We start from the raw sequence: 24,436 nt of genomic DNA, 5'->3' as shown, positions 1-24,436 counted from the left end.
TTGTTTTTATCAGTATGCTCCTGCTGGATTATGTGAATTTCCCCTTGGGATTAATAAAGTATCTATCTATCTATCTATCTATCTATCTATCTATCTATCTATCTATCTATCTATCTATCTATCTATCTATCTATCTATCCTGCCTACTATACTAAAATCTATCTATCTATCGTGCTTCCCCTTCAGACACACACAGGGCTGTATGGGACTTGTAGTTTGGGTGGGCAGCCCCATTGTGCTCTCAGTTGCCACTAGAGGAGGCAGGCTCTATAGTGTTATCTGGATGCAATTATGAAGTACTCCGGTATAAAAGAAGCTGTTATGTCTCACCAAGTGGAGTCAGAGTTGGGATGAAGCTCACCTGGGACAATCTTAGAAGGGAAGAATTTTATTGTTGGAAAATTTGTGAAAATAAATTCATTTATTTGCACCTGGAACTGTTTATCTGTAAAGTTGTGTCACGGGTTTGGGGCTGTGAGACGCCCTCTAGTGGCCACAAATTATTTGGTGTTTTTATGTTGTCATTAATTTAGACCACTTTGCTGAGATCTGTTTTCACTTTGACATTAAAGATACCTTTTTTCTGTTGATATGTGTTAAAATGGCCAAATTCAATCCAGTGGGAATGGATATTGTATAAAACATCCAAGGTTGTATATTTTTTATACATAACCGCAGAATCATCACTGTCCTCAAAACAGATCATGTAGAATTGTGGCTTCGGTACATAGATGGATATACAGTGCTCTACAAAAATATTCAAATCTTCACCAAGATTTTAAGCGTCTCCCTTTTACAAATGAAACTCACATGCAGAAGGGAAAAAAAAAACACTTTAAAGACAAAATTAGCCATTTGTTTCGCACATATCAACGTCAAAAACTGAAAAATACGAACTGAAGCACGACGTGTTAAGTGTCACTTGTAATCAAGCAAACTTCTCCGAGCTTGGAATATTTTTGCAAGGTGCCGTACAGACACACACATACGAACCTAAACCTAAAACCCTCTTAACTAAACATTTTTTCTGGCATTTATAGCAAAACACGGAATGTCTGGAATAAACGTTTGACAATAAAATTGCTTCACATGACTAGCTTTGTGCCACTCAATTCCATTAGTTCTTTTAAACTCATGATTCAACATGTAGGACATAAAACAAACATTTTTGCTTTATGAATGCAATGGCTGCTTGAGTGGATGATGTAATCCTCTCTCTTCCCCGCGGTAACATCATGCTGAATCAGAAGTTGAAAAAAGAAAAAGAGCAGGGGACACCGTAAAAAGGTCTTAAAAGTTTATTTCATACGCGCTGGCGTGAAGTAAAGCTCAAAAAGCCATCTTTTTAACGTGTCATGTCTTGACGGTGTCGTGAGTAAGGACAATGCATAATACATAGATGGTGTAGCGAGGCAATGAGAGTCCTCCACCAGGACACCTGTACTCTCCGGCCATCTTCTAATCTACTTATTCAGGACGTACGAAGCCAGGGTCCAACCAAGGTAGAGACTGGTGGTCCATCGCAAGACACACTCTCTCATACTGGGCTAATTTTGGTTTATCAATTCTTCATGCTTTATTACTAACCCTTTGGACAAATGAGGTTACTGTTTTTTGAGCTCTACGTCTAACTGTTAAAGTCAATAAGCTACCCTGCTATGCCCTAGGAGGTAAAACATGAGAATGCGTTTATAAATCATCATGTCATCACCTCGGGGGTGAAAAGAAAAATTCAAAACATTGATTAAAGCCATATATCATTAAGAAAGAATGTGTACAATGAATTGTTCCTGCTTGAAAAAAATCAATTGTTATTGTACTGAAGACCGGGGTCTGACTTGCACAATATTGACCTGAATTAGTCCACTTCAAAAGGATGTAAAACTGACCTGTTCCCAGGAAAAGCACTTCATAGCGGCCATCTGCTGCATCCACCTGGTCGACCGTGATGGTGGTGAACTCATAGTTGACATTGGTCCGTACCACAAGAGGGCGCCTGTGCACTGGATATACAGCATTGTACATGGTGGGATGGTTCCTCATGAAGTTTATCACTTCGTCAGGGTAATCCTTTGTGGATTTCATGTTGGGGGTGAAAGTACCTCCTGGGCACTGTAATTTATCAAATAAAAGACTGTTATTATAAATCTACAATTACCAGCTATGCTTTTAGTAACAAAAATTAAAGTGTGACTGCACAAGACCAATAATAAATGGACTTCAAGTGACAGGCCAGGTTTTTTTGATTGGCAACAGTGCTTTCCACTTGAATTCAAATTTAGTGCATCTCCCAGATGGAAAAGTCAGATTAATTAGGGTTTGTCTTTTTATAAAGGGATGTGCCAAATTTGGTAAGCCTGCATGACCCTGAGGCTTGTGAAATATTGCACTTCTTCTTCTCACAAGTAATTGCCTTGGAAAGGTAACAATCCGCTAATGATTTAGCAGACACCCACTTTTTCCCAAGTTTGGCTCGGAAGCAGCTTTGTCGCATCAACTTGTGCACATTGGAAAAAACCTAACAAGCTCCCATTAAGGAGGGCCAGGGAAGAAGCTGGAATTAAGGCTTCGGATGATTTTACAAAATGCTCACCTTAACGGAATAAGGAAAAGGAAATGCTTCATTTCATGAAATATACGTTTTATACTTTACTAGTGAACATTGTTCTGTATACTTAAAATAATCGTTTACAAACATCTTATACAGAATCACCCTTGCCAAAATAAATATGTACAGTATATGCAGTATACACTAAATAGAAATGTATAGATCAAATAATAATCTACAATCTAATAATAATGATGATGATGACAATAATAAGAAGAAGAATGAGGATAATAATATACTGTATTTGTTATGTGTGCATGGAGATTTATTTGAAAGACACGACTTTTCCTCTTTGGTAATCGAGCACGATGATCAGAGCAGGGCTGGGGAGGTCATCTTGGATCGCCCGCAATTCCCCTTCAATGCAGCCATTGCGGATCGAGTGTGATCATTGGACCCGTGGATGGGGTTTCATCTGGGGTTGGGTATAGATAGATAGAAAGGCACTATATAATTAATATATAGATAGAAAGGCACTATATAATTGATAGATAGATAGATAGATAGATAGATAGATAGATAGATAGATAGATAGATAGATAGATAGATAGATAGATAATTAATAAACAGATAGATAGACACTTTAGTATAGTAGGCAGGATTAGATAGATAGACAGATAGATATTGATTTTAGTGTAGATGGCAAGATAAAATAGATAGATAGATAGATAGATAGATAGATAGATAGATAGATAGATAGATAGATAGATAGATAGATAGATAGATAGATACTGTATAATTAATAAATAGATACATAGATACTTTAGTATAGTAGGCAGGATCAGAGAGATATATAAATACTTTAGTATAGTAGACAGGATTAGATAGACAGATAGATATTGATTTTAGTGTAGTCGGCAAGATAAAGTAGATAGATAGATAGATAGATAGATAGATAGATAGATAGATAGATAGATAGATACATACTATATAATTAATAAACAGATAGATAGATACTTTAGTATAGTAGGCAGGATTAGATAGATATATAAATACTTTAGAATAGTAGGCAGGATTAGATAGACAGATAGATATTGATTTTAGTGTAGTCGGCAAGATAAGATAGATAGATAGATAGATAGATAGATAGATACTATATAATTAATAGATAGATAGATCGATAGATTGATTGATAGATAGATAGATAGATAGATAGATAGATAGATAGATAGATAGATAGATAGATAGATAGATAGATAGATAGATAGATAGATAGATCTCCACCGCCAATAAAACAGGCAACGAACCGGCTTTCTCCAAAATCAGATTGTAGTGAACTGCAAGAATCCCCAAACAGTGATGGTAGCAAGGCTAAGATAATGCTAGATGGGAGAGCAGGCCATCCCAGAATATACTACTCCAGCCAGGCTCAGTGAGAGAGGATGTGGCCTTTAGTTTGTCAACTAGTCACTAAGCCAGCAATCGAGGAATGGAAAAAATCATTTTGAGTCTATTGAGACATGGTTTCTGCTCTCCATGGCTTTTCACATAATTGTATTATCTGAAATGGCTCGAGGGTCAGTGCTGTACATGAGTTACTCAGGGCAAAATGGAACCCCCTAAAGAACCATCTTTGTGGTGTTCAGTATCTCACCGTGCCAGGGCGGGGATAAGGGATCTTGCCTGAGTAAGGAACCCACTGGTAGTTGGGTCCCTCCTTATGTGCAAAAGGTCCATTAAACACCATTCGGATGTCAGCCATAGAATAGACGCACACAGCTGATCCTTTAAATACAGACCTGCAAGGCATAAACAGAACACAAATTAATTTAGAGAGAGTGAAGTGGTGGTTTTGCCACAACAAATTCATTCTCAACTCATGTATTTAATACTTACCCTGAGGTAGAAAATACTGCATAAATGACAGGGTTTTTGATGTCCTGCGTTTGCTGTATATAAACATCCTCTGGAAAACAGAAAGACACAAGCTTTGTAATACTTGAAAGTTAATAAGAATATATGGAAAAAATTAAGAAGGAATATGGGGGAACAAGGCTTACACCAGGAAGGAACAACTCTATACTGGACATCTGTGCCGAGCAGACTCTTACAGAGACCCTAACCTGACCAATTTCGAACCACATAAGCATATTTGGGGGAAAAAACACACATCGACACTCAAAGGCAAGTGCAAACGCCACACAGACAGTGGGGCAAGCTGGAATTTGGAGCATGAAGCTATAAGACAACACAAGTTACCACTGCACCACCATGCTGCTCTTCAAATTAAAATTATACTCAGATTATATATACAGGGGATTCCTAATCCTTTTTTTTTTCTCATGACCCAATCCTGACCTTCTTAGCAAAGTGGGTGGGAGAATTCTCGCCGAAAGTCACAGCATTGCTTGTCCCCCTTGGAGAATAATCACTGCCGACAGTCAAATCGGGAAGAAGGAGGAGGAATAATGTCCCCCATAGAGAATATTTGCTGACAACTGTTACAGTGGGGGGGTTCACCCTGGGGATCCCCCTTGGGAATTCCCCACCCATGGTAATAGTGGAGCAAGGTCGATTGCTTAAACAACCTGTGGCAGTTCATCGTGAGACACTTCACAAACTATATGTGCCCATTTAATTAGATAGATAGATAGATAGATAGATAGATAGATAGATAGATAGATAGATAGATAGATAGATAGATAGATAGATAGATAGATAGATAGATAGATAGATAGATAGATACTTTAGTGCAGTAGGCAAGATTAGATAGATACTTTAGTATGGCAGGTAGGATTAGATAGATAGATAGACAGACAGACAGACAGACAGACAGACAGACAGACAGACAGACAGACAGATAGATAGATAGATAGATAGATAGATAGATAGATAGATAGATAGATACTTTATTGTAGTAGGCAGGATTAGACAGATAGATAGATATTGATTTTAGTGTAGTCGGCAAGATGAAATAGATAGATAGATAGATATTTTAGTGTAGTAGGCAGGATTAGATAGATACTTTAGTATGGCAGGTAGGATTAGATAGGACCCCATTCTGATGATTCTACTTGATTAAACCCCACCACTCTTATGAATCGTATTCGATTTACCAAGAGAGCACCAACCCCACCATCCCCTCAGTCGTGCTTGATTCCCCCTTGGTGGTATCACACAAACACTTACATGGGAAAATCGTAGGTTGTGACACTAGAAAGGCTGAGAAACACTGCTATAGACGATAAAGGGTAAAGGGCACAAAGACAGACACCGATATGAAAGGCTTTATACCAAAAGGTCTGTACACCCAATTTCTCAAACTTTTCTTCTTCTACCTTCTGCGGCACTTGTCACGTTTGGCCAGTGAAAGACTGAGAGGCTGACGACACAAGAGACTGTCTTGAGTTTGCTAGTTTATAAAAGAGATAAACTTGATGAAAGAATGGATATTTCTTAAAAGCTTTGGGCTGTTTCTCACCCTTTTCCTCATGAGACGGGAAACAAGTCAAGAGACATAAGAAGGGGAGGCTTAGGCTTTTTTTGTTTTTTTGCATTCTGCTTATGTAAGAAATAGGAATCAGTCCAAAAAATAAATAAAAAGTAAAAAAAAAAAAGTAACTTGATAACAAACACAAAGCTCAGCAGGAAATGAAAAAGCAAGCAAAAATGCACAAATTGCCCTTCTGCCTCAGAATGGGTGGACAGGTCCTTCCTTACTAGTGCCAGTAATGGATACAGTTTGATCCAATGAAGGTCTTCAAGATCATTTCCTCCTACAGAAGTGGATTTCTGCACAGACTGTCCTGGATACCCCATTTGCCCAGGGGCCCAGGACAAGTGCTCCTGGTTTCCCCCCATGTCAGTGTCCTGCAATGGGCTTGTATCAAATCATTTAGCCCAATACTTCAGGGATAGGCTCCCACCCCGTGACCCTAAACACAGAGAGGGGGGTTTGGTAATTGATAGATAGATAGATAGATAGAGAGATAGATAGATAGATAGATAGATAGATAGATAGATAGATAGATAGATAGATAGATAGATAGATTCCTTCCCTTAGCTACCTATCCAAGAAGGTTCTTGCAAATTTTAAAGAATTAAAATGTGAAAAAAAAATAAAGCAAATGACTTCCATGCCTACGGCCTCTTTTTGCCGCACCCTGCTCACTGTACAATTTATCAGTATTTCGGTTGCTTGTCAGAACAGCCCTGCTAGTAGGCTGACATCTTGTCAGGAGGAATTCCTGCAGAAGCACAAGTCTTTTGCGATGCTCTCTCTGCCTTTTCCTGCTCTGCTCTAACATGTGAGGATGGCAGCCGCGTTAAGTGCACACATGTGCTTGCTGCTCCAGAGTATTCTGATTTAGACACTCCATGAGACTTGGAAATAGAAAAAAGTACAAACAGGAAAAGACAGCTAACGGTGTCGCACCACACTGCATGCTGATCTAATTGCTTTGTGCTTCCACGACTTTCTAAAAATACCATTACACTGTAGTATAGGCATGATGAGTTCTGCTACCTGGGTTCAAAATCCAAGTCTGATCGCTGCCTATGTGGAGTTTCTGCATTAGGTTAACTGTGAAATGGCCCACTGTGAGTATGCATGCTCTGTTATGGACTGACACCACACCCAGGATTTGGGTCTGTCTTGTGACCAGCACTAAAAGGATAGACTCTGGGTTTATGTTACCCTAAATTGGACTACCTGAGTTAAGAAAGAGGAAAAATGGCTATCAACCTTGATAAAAGGATAAGTGTCTGTGTGTCATTTTGGTTAATATGTCTCTGTCATTCCAAAAGAGGGTGCATCACAAACATTAGAACTGCTTTTATGAATACCACATCAAATGGCATATAGCAGAGACATGTGCATTGAATGGTGCACTGCAATCATTAACGCTGAGGTCTACGTTGATTCCTTAGGTTTCAACCTGTCTTAGATGGGTAGCTTAGCCACTAATAAACACAAAAATATGAGTTTGTTAAATTACTGTCTTCTAAATCTAAAATTGTCTCCATTTCACATGCAACACTTACTAAAGCTTCTCTTGAATCCCTCCCTGCTCTTTTAAATTGACTGTGTGATGCTCCTAACAGTGCTGGAAATGTATGTTAAGGCCTAAACAATTTTTCAAAACATTTTCTCCACAGTCCCACACAGTTATACCCTACCACTCAATCACGCCTAATGGGCCCTGCCTGCAACTTCATATGTCACCTTTGCTCCCTCAACATTACAGATAGATAGATAGATAGATAGATAGATAGATAGATAGATAGATAGATAGATAGATAGATAGATAGATAGATAGATAGATAGATAGATAGATAGATAGATAGATAGAAATGAAAGGCACTATGATAGATAGATAGATAGATAGATAGATAGATAGATAGATAGATAGATAGATAGATAGATAGATAGATAGATAGATAGATAGATATTAATTTTAGTGTAGTCTGCAAGATAAAATAGATAGATACTTTAGTATAGTAGGCAGGATCAGATAGATAGATAGATAGATAGATAGATAGATAGATAGATAGATAGATCTCAACAACCAATAAAACAGGCAACGATCTTAATATGTAAATCAAATCAATCATTTCCTGAACCGGCTTTCTCCAAAATCAGATTGTAGCGAACTGCAAGAATCCCCAAACAGTGATGGTAGCAAGGCTAACACAATGCTAGATGGGAGAGCAGGCCATCCCAGAATACACCCCCCCCCAGCCAGTAATATAATATAAATACCTATGATCACACACACACACACACACACAGATAGATAGATAGATAGATAGATAGATAGATAGATAGATAGATAGATAGATAGATAGATAGATAGATAGATACTTCTATATAAGTATATATACTGATCAATCAGTGAATAACATGGATTACCTTGTTACAATGGCACCTGTCAAGGGGTGAGATACATTGGGCAGCAAGTATACAGTCAGTTCTTGAAGGTGATGTGTTGGAAGCAGAAAATAATGAGCAAGTATAAGGATCTGAGCGACTTTGACAAGGGCCAAAATTAGATGGCTAGACAACTGGGTCAGAGTATCTCCAGGAGGCCCCAACGCCAAAAAGCCCTACAATGGTCAAATGAGCATCAGATCTAGACCATGGAGCAATGGAAGAAGGTGGCCTGATATACTAACATGTTTTCCTTTAGATCATGTGGACGGCTGTGTGTCTGTGTTCTGTAGGGGAATCCTTGAGCCCTGGTGTTCATGTGGACGTAACTTTGACACGTACTATGTACAGTAGATAACGATTGTTGCAGATCACATACACCCCTTCCTGGTAAGGATTATTACCTGATGGCAGAGGCCTATTTCAGCAGGATAATGTACCCTGCCACACTGCAGAAATTGTTCAGGAATGGATTGAGGAACATAGCCTCTCTGTAAATTCATTATGATTGAGCATTTGTGGGAGGTCTGATCCATGGAGGCCCCATCTCTCAACTTACAGGATTTAAAGCATCTGCTGTTAATGTTGTGGTGCCAAATACCACAGGATACCTTTAGAGGTCTTGTGGAGTCCATGCCTGAGCTGTTTTGGTGGCATGAGGGAGACCTACACAATGATAGGCAGGTGGTTTTAATGTTGTGCCTAATCACTGTGTGTCAATATCTATCTATCTATCTATCTATCTATCTGATCCTGCCTACTATACTAAAGTATCTATCTATTTTATCTTGCCAACTACACTAAAATTAATATCTATCTATCTATCTATCTATCTATCTATCTATCTATCTGTGTGTGTGTGTGTGTGTGTGTGTGTGTGTGATCATAGATATTTATATTAGAATGTATATTTGATTTAAGCTATTACTGTACAGCTAAAGGTAGTGTGACTCCTTTGTTACTAAGCATGACATTCATCACTATACAGGGTAACTTTTGTTTAACATTTCTCCGCTTTATTTTACTTGTAGAAATTGAAGTCATCCTTTATAAGAAAACCTCAATTTTAAACAATAATCAAGTGCCTATAAAAAGAATTCACTACCTTGTATGTCTTCACATTTTATTGTCATACAATATTGAAACACAGTGGATATAATTTGCTTTTTGATGCTGATCAACAGAATACGATTCTTTAATATCAAAGTGAAAACAGATCCCTTCAATCTCTTTTTATAGATATTGCAAGTAGATTTAAAATGAAGAGAAAGGTAAGAATCCTGCGTTTCATACAGCACCTTTAAATGACCTACACGTTATTTCCTTTCTTTCAGTCCATTCATTCATTTTTAAAATTCTTTCATTTTGTGTTCATGTGGTGCAAGAGCTTACCTTTACATTCACTATTATTATTATCATCATTAATCAGAATTCCTGGATGCTGACAATGAAGCATCAAGTGCATGGCAATTACCCTTTATGGGATGCCAGTCTATCACAAAATGTCCTTATATTTTGAGCAACAAAAAACAGATTATCAAACCTATGTTTTACACCATGTGCTGCTGCACTATCTACTGTACTATATAATAAAATGCTAATATCTGTGTGTGTGTGTCTGGTCTCTCCAAGCAATCTGATTGGTCAGTTTCACTTTGGTTGCTCAGTCAAACGTGATTGAGACAGGAAGCAGCAGGCTAGAGTGGTTGCTACACTCTAGGATGTGCTAGCAAAGGCAGAGGAGGAACGCTGACAGTCGCCTTCAAATGCAGGAAGTATTTGCAAAATATACAAATGACGTTTTCACAATCTGGTAATCTACTATTGTTGGTAGTCAAAAAGTGGACAGATGGCAAGTAACGTGCCTCAAAACAATAGCAGGTCTGGCAGCATCAAGTGCATGGCACTATATGGGATGCCAGTCCGTCACAGACTGCACCCGCTCTCAAAAACTCGGCTAATTTAGAGCTGTTGATGCACTGGGCTGGCGATTGAAGCCAGAACTGTAGATCTGTGACACGTCAGTGTTAAATACTCTGCCAGCATCATACACTTTACTGTTTTTCTCTTCTATTAGCTAAGTGAAGCTGGCTAGACCAATTCAGGTTGTGGGAGGCTGAAGCCTATCCTTGCAGCATTATTAAACTAAGTGGGAACTAACGGAACACAAGGCTTTAGTCCAACTAATGCACATGCCCACCCTAACTCATGCAGGGCTGGTTTAGAGATCTCCATTAACCCAATCTGGAGTCCAATATACATGTAGACATGGAGTTCAATGCAACCAGACACAGAGAGGCTGCCCAAACTCAACACAGATAATGTCTAAGACGGACATAAACAGCTATTCCCTCTTCTTAAATACTTCTCCACAACGGTGAAACTAAGGCACGTGCCGCATAAGTGCAGCCCAACCCCATGCTGACATATTGAAAGTGACAGATAAAAAGAGCTTGTAGACAGACATCGAAAAAAGACAGAAGGACGAAACAAAAGCCCATATGGAAAAAAAATAAATAAAAAAGAAACGTCATATATAATGAATGGAAACAATGCCTGTTCTACGACAGCATTCCTTCTGCACGCTATCTCGTTCCACCTCCTAAATTTCTTTCTGCGCTTTATTTTTTATTTACATTTTTTTAATGTCAGCTATTTAAACACAGCAGAGTCACTAAAGTATTAATCATCTCGAGGGTAAGGAGATCCAACACGAGACTCAACAGGGCATTCTCACTCGGATCTTTGGTGTTCAGTGGCTTTGTGTCAGCTCTGTTTGCTCAAATAAAATCACTCTTTTCAACAACTACAAAAATGTGCAGAACAGTAATGTAGCGTAAACGCTTTTTTTTTTTTCTTTCCTTGTCATTTTTTGAATCCAACCGTCATTTCTTCTTTACACAACTCCTGTGAGAGAAGGGCCATGAAACTAACATGCAGAACCAGCCATGGTAAATGTATTAGGATGTTTTATATTTTATAGTGTCTGAGTTTTAATATGTACAATCCAAAACTAAATCCCTGGCCAGAGTTGGTCTCTGCTTTGCACCCAAATGTTCCAATGAATTGGAATAAGCGGGCTGGAAATAATTTTTATATTTTGAGCAACAAAAAACAGTTGGGTTATCAAACCCATGTTTTAGACCATGTGCTGTTGTATTATCTCTCAATTATAAAAGAAAATCGCGAGACGAGACTATTGCCAAGAGATTTTTTCATGTCCCGCCCTCCTCTCAGCCATACGATTAACGGGCCACGCCCACAGTCCTCTCACCACTCATTCGTGTGAATGTTTTTGTCAGACACAGTTCCTGCGCTCTCAGCTCTTATAAATTTTTACGTTTTCCTTACTTTAAGTTCCCAATAAAAGAAGGCTTATTATGTCCAAATCTTATTGAAGAATTTCATCTGGAAGGGTTATCAACAGAAGAAATGAGTACAACGGACAATCCTAGCACAGAGAAATGATGAAGTCAAACGAATGAACGCAACAATTGTCGATCGGTTACACAGCAAATTGGTTAAATGCGTATCAACAGACTATGCTGAAATAGTTGCTGCCGATTGTGAGGAAGATAAAAACATCAGCTTACTATATCCCGTAGAATATCGACAACCGTTAACACCGTCTGGTCTTCCACCGGCTGATTTACCGTTGAAAGAAGGATGTATCGTAATGTTATTGCGTAATTTATGGATGAGTGATTGGCTAGGCAACAGGACAAGATTAGTTGTATTCAAAATTGTTTGAACAGTTCTGACATGAAAAATTTTAACAGGCGACAAGAAAGTTAATGTAGTACATCTTCCGCGGATAACATTAGATGCCAAAGGAGATCTTGAAAAAGTCGGTTTAATTATTAGAGAGAAAGAAACGATATTCACTCAGTTCACGCAGTTATGCGTTGTCACGATGTAACTTCAAACACTGAATCAAAATTCAAAGCTATATTGACAAAAAGTTAATTCCAAATATTGTTATTGAAGTTTTACAGTACAATTTTAAAAAGTATTTGCATTTTAATTAAAAAGCCAAGCAGAACAAAAACGTATAACGTAACGAATACCTCTAACGCAACATGAAACATAATTTTCTTTCAATTTATTATGTTTTACTGTTTTTTATTATGGTTAATTACTTGCTGTAATGTAAAATAGTTAGGTCTACTATGCATATGTAACAATTCCCATGAAAATAACAATCTATACATCCACATCCCCATACGCGAGCGGCAGAGCCATGAAGGCTTGGCGAGTGAAGCGAACAGTGGGCAGAGTCCCCTAATCTATTACAAAATAAAACTCGAATGTCTGTGTGAATGTGTTTGTGTGCATGTGTGTGTTGGGGGGATTGGTCCAGTCCCTCCAAGCAATTTGATTGGTCTGTTTCCCTTTGGTTGCTTAGTCAAACGTGATTGAATCAGGATGCAGCAGGCTAGAGAGATTGACACATGCTAGGTTACTGAGTAAAGGCATAGGAGGGACGCCGAGAGTCGCTTTCAAACATGGTAAGCATTCGTAAAAGCGGATACAGCGGGTAATCTACCATTAGTGGTAGTCGAAGAATGAACAGAGGACGAAGAGCATGATTCAAAATGACAGAATCTGAGAAGCAGGCTTTACTAGAATGCAATCAAGAGAGGAAGCACTTGTCACGAAGAAAAGTGTTACCCCGGGAATTACTCCGGGTTAACCGCATTTATATAGAATTCTGAGCCCGTGAAACACTTAAGGTTAACTCCAAGGAGGTTAACTTGGTACACAGTTTATTTTTCTTCCCAGTATTTTTCAACCTTTCCCTGTCTGAATTCACTATAGGATTTGTACATTTATTTCCCATGTTTTTAAAAAAATAATACAAATTAGCTTTCGTGTAGCTGAAAGTACATATGAAAGATAGCAAAACCAATTAATCCTGTTACAGCTTGGGGGTCAGAGCCTAACCTGACAGCATCAGGGGCAAGGCAGAAAACAGACCTGGATGGGATAGCACGCCATTGCAGGGCTCATTGACAGGCATGGGGACAACTTAAAATGAGCAATCAGACAAACACAGAACTTTATGTCAAACGGGAGGAAAACCCATACCTGGAGAGCGTGAAGAAATTCCAAATTCCATAAGGACATTAAACAGCCCATTAGTTAAACACAAGGCGTTAGTTCCATTAGGTAGCAGCGCTAACCACTGCCTGAAGGGGGGGTTAGGGGTAGGGTTAGGATTATGGGGGAAATCCAAAATAACATTCTTAAACCCACCTAATTAAGTTCAGGTTTGCGGTTGGCACTATAGGGTGCAAGACAGAAACTAAGAATGGCCAAGGTGTAAGTCTATTGTAGGGTCTACTCACACACACTCACACACCATGTCACATATTCACAATATGGTCAATTTCGAAATTTAGAATGTGAAAGTCTTTGCGATATGGAAGGATCTCCAGAGGACAATCCTTGGAGGTACAGAGAAAATGTGCAGACTTCACACAGACAATGGCCAGGGACAGAATTCAAACCCAGGGCTCTCTTAACCACCGGTTAAAGATTTTACAATTAATTCTAGACAAAACTATTGATATTAGGATTGTTATATCATAGCTGCCAATATATAGAAAAAAATATATATAAAATTTAGAATTCTCAAATACTGTAGGTAATCCTTAAAGCAGCATAAAAATGGACATCTGGGGGAGGGAATGGGTGGAAAGGCACTTATTTTGCTCTCAGCCCATATTTTATTAATAGATTATTACTTGCCAAAAAAAATAATGTAGTGAAGCAGTCGATTCTTAAGGGTAGTGGAGAAGAAAACAGAAATGGAGCTTACCTCTGGCAAGCAATGGGAACATTTACTAGAAATAAATGTATAAAATATATGACGCCAGTTTGACAGACCTTTGGGCTACAGACGATTGAGAAGAAAAAAAAGAATAAACAGCTTGGAACGTGTAGCATCTTTTGATCATCTTTCATCGGGTGTGTGTGTGTGTAAACATATCTGTGTGTGTTGTCTTTGTTCCTTTTCGTATTTTTTAGCTTTAGAATCCAGTTACAAAGTTAGAAGCCATCGCACATGCATTGAAGAAATGGTTGCTGTAAAGAGAAAATGTCCAAGTTGTTCTGTGAAAAGGACTCTGTGTCCCTAATTCCTTTATCTGAGATTTGAACAAACCAGCCCAGTTGCTGGAGTTTCCATGTTGTCCTCCTGTATTCTAGCTTTTCTCCCACATCCCAAACCCATACACGTTATGTTGATTTGCCACTTTAAATAAGTGAGTGTGGGCATGTGCTGCAGTGTGTTCAGTGACGCACTGGCACCTCATCAAGGTGTGGTTCCCTCCTTATGCTTCCAGGTTAGGTGTGGGCTTTTCATAACCCTGAACTCAATAAGAATATTAGAAAATGGAGAGATGAAGATGTACCACCTAAAGAAGAGAGTGGCAAGCTGGCAAATAAAGTCAGGCATCATATAGTAAGAGGTAGAAAAGAAAAACAGTATATCATGGGCACAGACAATCTCAATTTTACCTTATCAGGTGTGGACCACCAGGGGGTGAACCACTCCCCAAACCCCGGCACAGACAGCCTGAGTCTTGCCAAATAGCACACCTTTATTTAAGTGGGGAAGAGTTTTTTTTTGCTCCCCACTACACAGCACAGTACAGAAAGTATACAAGTCAACACAATTACATTCTTTTTTTCTTTCTTTCTTTCTCTCCGACTCCTTCACTCCTCCTCGCAAGCTTTGTCCTCCACCTCCAAACTTTTCATCATTTTGAGAGGCTGAACCTGTCCATTTATATTTGACAACTTGGATTTGCTTCGGCTCTTCTGCCTACATGTTCTGCAAGAACGTCATGTCATATGTCTCTTCCACAGCACCCTCTGGTGCACCCACGGTACCCAACAGAGCTGAAATATCCAACTCCAAGTCCCATGGTGCCCTGTGGGAAACCGGGGCACCAATGTTAACCAAGGAGGCTGCCATCTAGTATTTTGAGGGTGGCAGCGCCCTAGCGGCCTTCCCCCATCTTTCCATCTTTTGGGCATCACGGCTGTCCCTTACACAGTTTACCTTAAAAGTCTCCGCCTGCCCACTCATCCCTAAGTTGTCCTAACCTGCTTGAACCCGCTGAAGTAGACTTCAAATGAAATGTTAAAAAAAAAAAAAAATCCCTTCTTGGCAATGAGCTTCAGATCTATGCATGCCATCTTAAATTGATTAATTCATCACAGACCTCACTGTCTCAAGGGATATTCCAATTATGTACAGGAAATCAGTCTAGTAAGAGGCACACTCATGCATACACCCACAAACAGTAACTTAGGGTCATGTTAAAATCACCTGGCATGAACATCTTTGGAATAAGGAAGGAAGACAAACTCAACAGACGAAAACGTAAGAGGATGCGGGCTAACATATGCTACACACACATACTGGGGGTCTGGAAGTCAAGCTCCTGTACCAAATGAGGCAACAGAACCACCCACTGCACAACCAACACTCATACACCCAAAGTTAACCTAGCGTGACTGATTGTATTTGGGATGTGAAAGGAAACCAGAGACCCCTCGAGAACACCCGCATGGAAATCATGCAAGTTTGTTTCACACTCATCCATTCATTATGAAAGATGCTTAATCCAGGGTTTACTGTTCTACATGTCAATCAACAGTCATCTGTGATGAAGACGTACATTCAACATATCAAATGACTCCATCTAATGCTGCCAAGGGGCAATGGCACTAAGTGCCACCCTTATGCCCCACTCATGGACCTCGAGGAGTTTTCCATCCCTTCTAAAGTTCAGTCTTCTTCACCGAGACTTAAGGCGGCCATGCACTCATATCGAAACTGAAGCAGGTCCAGTTTTAGCACTTCATTATTTTTTTTTTTGCTTTAAAAGCAGAAATGATGCAGCATGTACAATTCTGATAACAAAATGAAATATTTCTCATGGATGGCTGCCTTCTCTTCTCCGTGGCACCACCCCAAGTGAGTCTAAACTCGGCAGTATTTATTTGTTCTTGTTCAGCTGTCTGATTTTGCCTGTCCAGACACATTCACTAACTCAGTAAATAGTTTTATTCCACATCTCCTCTGGGGTCGTTTATGTCAACCGCACCTTTTATTAGGAACGTGGATTAACTCCTCTTTAGGGCTCAATCACGCTTGTCTTGTGCAGTTCCACCCCGTTCTCACGTTGCTATGTAATTTCGCTGCATGGAACCCTGGATGTATTTCTAGCACCAATTAGGTTTGAAAAGTTCCCAAATATTCTTTCAGCTATCTAATGTGTCATTTCTCCCTGGAAAAATTTGCCCAGTGGCAATTTTCACTTAACGACATAGGATACGGCTTCCATAAAAAAATGCGCCCCTGCAGCCACAATCTACTGTAAAATGTACAATATGCAGCATCGTGAAATAACGAAAACTGCGCCCACCAGGCAGTCCAAAGTGCTGTTAATTAGTACAATGGCATTTGGGATGTGTCCGAATACGGAACTGTGATATGACTGACGACTGGAAACATCAGAAAGATCAGAATTCACATTAAGGCCGGTCTCACATGACTAACCTCCATATACCCTCAACATGTCAACCCTAACCCTAACCCTAACCCTTTTACTCAGCCCACAGAGACACAGACAGGTTATCTTCTTCTAGCTGCTGCAATTTAAAGCACAGAAAAATGCCAAAAAGACCCCGGGCCACAAAATTAAACATTTATTAAATTAAATAAAGGAATTAACAACAGAATACAAAATTAAGAAAGGAATCTAGAGTTCACAACTCCAAAAGGTTAAACATCAAAACGTAAATAAAAAAAAAATAAATTTAAAAATATGAAAACATTCAAATACAAAGTACACAAAACAAAAAACTGTTATAATTTGTTTGTTTATTTAATCTGTTGCTTGCTTATTTGTAAGACTTTCGATTAATAAAACTATGTTTTCTTTCCCATACTCAAGGCGCTTGTCTAAAAGTTCCCATTAGGGGTTTTTGAAGATGAGGAATTGAAGTCTTTCTACGATGTCTAAGTATGGATTTTGTAATTTATTTGACCTGTTTCCACCACCACCATCCATCTATCCATCCATTCATCCTAACCCACTTTACCCTGATTAGGATTACAGGGAAGTTGGAGCCTATCCCAGCAAGCATTTGGCACAAGCCAGGAAGAATTCCTGGGCAGGGCACCAGAACATCACAGGGTCGTTTCTGTCATCATTTTTGTTTATGACTAGCACCTCTACATTGAGTACCTGTTGGTAGGTCACTTCCACCATAGTTAGGGGAGTAGCCCCTAGGAGCGTTACTCTGATGGTGGTAATGCGATGTGTTGGGTATTGCCTCTACATTGAGTACCTGTTGGTAGGACAGTTCCACCATAGTTAGGAGCAGAGTCCCTGGAGGCGTGACCCTGATGGTAAAAGTGAGATGGACTGAGTAGTGCCTCCATATTGAGTACCTGTTGGTAGGACAGTTCCACTATAGTTGGCCACACTCACTGGGGATGTGACCCTGATGCTAACAGCAAGATGGGTTTTGTAGAGCCTCTACATTGAGTACCTGTAGGTAGGACACTTCTGACACAGTTAGGGGAGGAGTCCCTAGGGATGTGACCCAGATGCTAACAGTGAGAAGGGTTGGGTATTGCCTCTATATTGAGTACCTGCTGGTAGAACAGTTCTGCTACAGATAGCGGTAGACTCACTGGGGATGTGACCCTGCATCATTTTTGTTTATGACTAGCACCTACATTGAGTACCTGTTGGTAGGTCACTTCCGCCATAGTTAGGGGAGTAGTCCCTAGGAGCGTTACTCTGATGGTGGTAATGTGATGTGTTGGGTAGCACCTCTACATTGAGTACCTGTTGGTAGGACAGTTCCACCATAGTTAGGAGTAGACTCGATGGGGACGTGACCCTGATGCTAATAGAGAGATGGGTAGTGTCTCTACATTGACTACTTGTTGGTAGGATATTTCCGTCATAGTGAGGAGCACAGTCCTTGGCGGTGTGACCCTGATGGTAACAGCGAGATGGGTTGGGTATTGCCTCTACATTGAGTACCTGTAGGTAGGACACTTCCACTATATTTAGGAGTAGACTCAATGGGGACGTGACCCTGATACTAATAGAGAGATGGGTAGTGTCTCTACATTGACTACTTGTTGGTAGGATACTTCCGTCATAGTGAGAAGCACAGTCCCTGGCGGTGTGACCCTGATGGTAACAGCGAGATGGGTTGGGTATTGCCTCTATATTGAGTACCTGTTGGTAGGACAGCTCTGCCATAGTTACGGGCAGACTCACTGGGAGTGTGACCCAGATACTAACAGCAAGATAGGTAGTGCCTCTACATTGAGTACCTGTTGGTAGGACACTTCTGTCATTGTTAGGGCTGGAGTCCTTTTTTGGGGGTGGGGGTGGGGGTTTTTGTGACCCTGACGCTAACAGTAAGATGGGTTGAAACATCATCATCATTATATGTGGACCAAAAAACCAACTGGTGCTTCATTATTTTAGATCTTTGTTATTTCTGAGACCTGCAACACATCATTATACTGCCCTCTAGTTTCAATATTAATGTCAGATTGACTGATTTAACACCAAAGTCTTAAAATATTAAACCTGCAACAACTATGGGATTGCAGTGGGCTGGTGCCCTGCCCAGGGGTTGTTTCCTGCCTTGCGCCCTGTGTTGGCTGGGATTGGCTCCAGCAGTGCCCCCGTGACCCTGTAGTTAGGATATAGAGGGTTGGATAATGGATGGATGGACAACTATGGGATTGTTTGCATAAACTGCTATCTCATTCCTCCCTGAATTGTTGTTTGAGTCTTTTTCACTGCTAAACAGAATTAGACAAATGTAAATGAATGACAGAATGACTAAAAAGACCTTCATTAAAAAATGTGAATTATTTGCACTGTAGATGTTTTACTTGAACTGTAAACTCTTGGCCTGTACAGGATATTTTTCAACCAGGGCTACCTTTTTGGCAAAAAATATGTACTGTATCTATTAATTGATCTACTTTTGAACGTCTTCAGTTGAGTTCAAGCTGGCTGGGAATGGAGCCTGTGGGTCATGAAGGCCTCTAAAGTACAGGGACTCATCTGCACCCTGGAATGGTAGTAAGCCACTTGGACTGTCTGCTTTAATTTGAGTGATAATGGAAACTTCTTTTTTTTTTTTTCCAAAGATGCCCATCAGCATTAATACATAAGGGAGTAAACAAGACAGATATTTACATAAAAATTACCTTCGTATGACACGGTGCTCACGCCAGATGCTCATCTTTTCAGAAATTCCCTGAACATGTTAAAATAAATGCCTGATGGTAGACATACTCTGTATGCTGCTTATAATCAACTTAAAAAAAAAAGGGTTGAATGCATGAATAAAAACTCTAAGGCTGAACTCGATTTTCTGATAAATGGAGATTTTCACCTCAAACTGAGCCCATATGCCGACAATTTCTTTTTTCTTTTTTTTTTTAATCTGGCATACAGAACGACGACAGCTTCAGTTTTTCATAAGAAATGGTCATCTTCGCCATGTATCATTTGGGAGAGCAGCTGGGTCTACTCTTGGAAACATTGCGATTTACGGTGTTTATTACCATAAGATACTGTAGATAGATAGATAGATTGTATACTGTATATGTATGAGCATTACATTTCAACGCCAGGACATATGCCAGATGTTACACAGCAGGGCAAGGGGCGCTGCTAGGCAGCGGGTCAACAGCGATTGACGTCATGTAAGACAAACGGCCAGGTTGAATGCTAAAGCTCTTCACATTTCAACTCGATTCTGTCATAGGTTCACTTGTAGGCAACAGGAAATCAGCGAGCACCGAAGAGCTCAACCGGTTTGCTCTCATCACTTCGCAGTTTTCTTATTTCACGTCTTGCATATTTAACCTTTACATAAACCGACTTTTTTCACGGTCATCTTCAATAGCAAAATTTCAGGGTGTTACACCGGACAAGCTCTCTGGCTTTCGTCTTAATCTGACTTTGTACTTGCCAAAGAAAGCAGAACTGCCCACATCTCTGGCTAGGAAAGAGAGATTCATCATGATATTAACAGGCACGGTTTAAAATAATAAAGTAGATTTTTCTAAATTTCCTGGGTATGTTCCCTGGGCCACAATTCTGTTACAGGTAACATGTTTTCTATGCGTATTTGGGGTTATTTTAGTTTTTTAATGGTGGAGAATTTGTTTTGAAGTGTTTCTAATCATTTGATTTATTTTGATGAAGTTTATTGTTGTTACTGCTCCATGTTGTTCTTTATGTACGAGTATGTGACAAGATAGAACTGCGATCATCACATTAGAACACTCTAGACGAGAACAGGCCATTCAGCCCAACAAAGCTCCCCAGTTCTGTCCACTTATTCCTTCCAAAAAACATCAAGTTGAGTTTTGAAAGTCCCTAAAGTCTAACTGTCCACCAAACTACTTGGTCTCTTATTCCACTTGTCTGTCGTTCTTTGTGTAAAGAAAAACTTCCTAATGTTTGTGTGTAATTTACCCTTAACAAATTTCCAGCTCTGTCCCCGTGTTCTTGATGAACTCATTTTAAAGTCACCATCTCAATCCACTGGACTAATTCCCTTCATAATTTTAAACACTTCAGTCATGTCACCTCTTAATCTTCTTCTCCTTAAACTGTAAAGGCTCAGCTCTTTTAATCTTTCTTCATTACTCATCTCCTGTAGCCCTGGAATCAGCCTAAAGTTGCTCTTCTCTGGACTTTTTCTTGTGCTGTTATGTCCTTTTTGTAGCCTGGAGACCAAAACTGCACACAGGACTCCAGATGAGGCCTCACCAGGGTGTTCTAAAGACTGAGCAGAACCTCCTGTGACTCGTACTCCACACATCAAGGCGCTATATAACCTGACATTCTGTTAGCCTTCTTAATGGCTTCTGAACACTGTCGGGAAGTCGATAGCTTAGAGTCCACTATGACTCCTAAATCCTTCTCATAAGGTGTATTCTCGATTTTCCGACCGCTCATTGTGTATATAAACCTCATATAATTTTCCGTCCTATGTGTAATTCTTTACATTTACTGACATTAAATTTCATCTGCCACAAATCTGCCCAAGCCTGTGTGCTATCCGAGTCCTTCTGTAATGATATAATGAATTCCAAATTATCTGCTAATACACGTATCTTAATATCATCTGCAAAATTAACCAGCTTGTTACTTATATATATATATTAAAAATAGCAGCGGCCCTAGTACTTTTCAATGTAAAAGTATAAATAAGGCAGTGGTTCCATTATCCACTACAAGGTAGGTTTTCCCATGACATGGGCACTAATGCACTTCGACACCATGACACAAGCTGGTTGGTAGCAATCAAGATGATCGTTCTTCTCTTTAGCCCTCCCAACACAATGTGCATCTTCTCTAAAGACAAGATGAAAGTTGGACTCGTCAAACTTTGCGGCAGTTCATCTCAGGGAAGTTTTAGCCCAAAGATGTCACCAGCCTTTTCCGGATCTTGCTGATGTATGGCTTCTGCTTTGTGAGGTACAGTTCAAGGTTCCTTCTACAGACGCCATGACAAACTGTGTTTACTGACAATGGTTTTCCAAAGTACTCCTGTGCCCGTGCGTTTAAATTCATTACAGAGGACTATCAGTGCCTTTGGAGGGCTTGAAGACCAGAAGCATTCAGCACTGGCTGGCGACCTTCCCCTTTACGCACACCAAGTTGCCTCAATTCTTGGAATCTTTTAATGATATTATGGGCCACAGATGGTGAAATTTCGAAATCCTTTGCAATCATACATATAGAAATGCTGTTTCTAGACTGTCCAACTGTTTATTAATGCAGTTTTGCAGAAAGAGGACACTGGCGAGCCTTGATCCATGCTTGTCTATAGGTGACTGAATTTTTTGTGAATACCCTATTTTTGATAAAGCCACCACTAACCAAACTCCTGTCAATCATGAATAATCCACTGCATCCACTTAACAGTGTCATCTCCAGGCAGAGGAGTAGCTTCAGTGACAGACTTTTGTCACCGTCCTGCTCCACTGACAGACTGAGGAGATCGTTCCTCCCCCACACTATGCGACTCTTCAATTCCACCCGGGGGAGTAAATGCGAACATTAATTTTATTTTAATTCTTTTCATTTTTATTACTATTTAATTTAATATTGTTTCTTTGTATCAGTATACTGCTGCTGGATTATGTGAATTTCCCTTGGGATAAAGTAATAAATCTATCTATCTATCTATCTATCTATCTATCTATCTATCTGTTACCTTATCACCCTGAATACGTTGGAAAGTTAGTTAAATAAATAAATAGATAAATAGGCACTTATGCCAACGTCTGTGGAATTGTAATTATATTTACATTTATTGTAATTTTATGAGGTAAAACATCATATGTAGTATCTTGTCTTTGTACTGTTTAGAATTAAATATACAGTAGATTAAAACACACCTACATATCTCTGCTTTCCGTTTTTACTTGCAATTCACATCCTGGCCCAACTTTTTTGGAAATGGTATTGTCTTTCAGTAAATCTTCCCACCAGTCTCTTGCAAGAATTCCATGGTGCCAGCACCATTTTTTGGTTATGTATTCCATAAAACAACATCATATAAATTCAACTGTAAATCAAAAGCCATCAATCCATTTTCTGATCTGCTTCTCCAGTTCAGGGTTCCAGGAAACTGGTCACAGTGCCAAGAGTAATGTGCACAAGGTGGGAAACTGAACCTCGTCATGGTGACAGTCCATTGCATGGCACAGTCACTCACTTTAGAGTTAGCAATTAATGTAACCCTAATGTCATTAAGGTATGGGCGAAAAACCCACACAAACACTGGGAGAACACGGAAAAGTCCATGCTGGACTGGAATTTGAATATTGTGCATTCATGCTTTCACAGCCTCTGGTTTTTCAGGGATTTAAGGCTTTAAACATGCACTGTTGTGAAATTCAGCTTACACGTTCATTTATATCACTGCCGTAGGGAATGCCCCCACAACCCTCACAAAGTAGGCTCCTTAATCAGGTCTACACAGAGCCGAGGGAGACTTTCATAGGAAGTGAATAAATCAGAACTGCAAGCAGACTGTATGTAGTTATTCAACTAACTAGCCTATTGTTGAAATAATTCTATGGCAGTAGTACTGAGAGGACTACAATTCCCATCATTCTGCAGGAGTACACAGGAACCAATTTGATAGATAGATAGATAGATAGATAGATAGATAGATAGATAGATAGATAGATAGATAGATAGATAGATAGATAATTTATTTGTCCCCAAATGAGATCGGCACACACTTTAAAAGAAATTGCCATCCAACTTCAGAGGGAAATAAAATGTGTGTTGTCTTAGTGTTTCAGTCATATGTTATAAAAAGTGTCTTTAGCCAATAATGCTGACTTGTTAATGCAAATCTTAACTAATTACATTATCCATATGTAATTTATTTTGTATTCCATAGTACCAGAGTATGATTTCAGTCATCAGCCAACAGGACTTCCCTGATTACCACAGGACATTTTTCATGCTGACCACGAGCCTACTAATAAAGATGTGCTGAGGTCGAAACAACAGTTTTCAGTATTTTAACAAAAATAAGGCAATAAAAACAGTGGCGTCTCAAAATGTTTAGTTATTGTTATGCTAACTTCACAGCAGTTTTCCAGGAAATTGCAGCAAATTGGCCAGGCACAGTGCGGTCTCCGAAAATAAGAACATAAGAAATTTGACAAATGAGAGATGAGACCATTCAGTTCATTTGTCATTTGTTTGTTTAGCTAATGTCTAAGCTGTCCCAGACGCTTCTTAAAGATTGACAAGGTTTCTGCTTCAACTCCATGGCACGGTAGTTTATTCCAGATTCCCACAACTCCTTGCGTAAAGAAGTGCTTCCTGGCTTTAGTCCCAAATGCAATTTCCAAT

The 24,436-nt window shown here is 39.5% G+C and overlaps 1 protein-coding gene across 2 annotated transcripts in view; it reads right to left on the bottom strand.

Annotated features, from left to right (window-relative positions):
- The window catches only part of LOC120541585 (semaphorin-3F-like), a 329,969-nt gene that overhangs the window by 28,140 nt on the left and 277,393 nt on the right, over positions 1–24,436 (bottom strand). For both annotated transcript variants that reach the window (XM_039773350.1, XM_039773351.1), the window contains 3 exons: positions 4,445–4,514; positions 4,203–4,347; positions 1,890–2,112 (listed from right to left, as the gene is read on the bottom strand). In XM_039773350.1, coding sequence (XP_039629284.1) covers positions 1,890–2,112; positions 4,203–4,347; positions 4,445–4,514 — 438 coding nt within the window. The remainder of the gene's footprint in view (positions 1–1,889; positions 2,113–4,202; positions 4,348–4,444; positions 4,515–24,436) is intronic.

This window comes from Polypterus senegalus, chromosome 12 (assembly GCF_016835505.1).
Source record: "Polypterus senegalus isolate Bchr_013 chromosome 12, ASM1683550v1, whole genome shotgun sequence".
Lineage (NCBI taxonomy): Eukaryota > Metazoa > Chordata > Cladistia > Polypteriformes > Polypteridae > Polypterus > Polypterus senegalus.
This window is presented reverse-complemented; position numbering and strand designations above follow the sequence as displayed.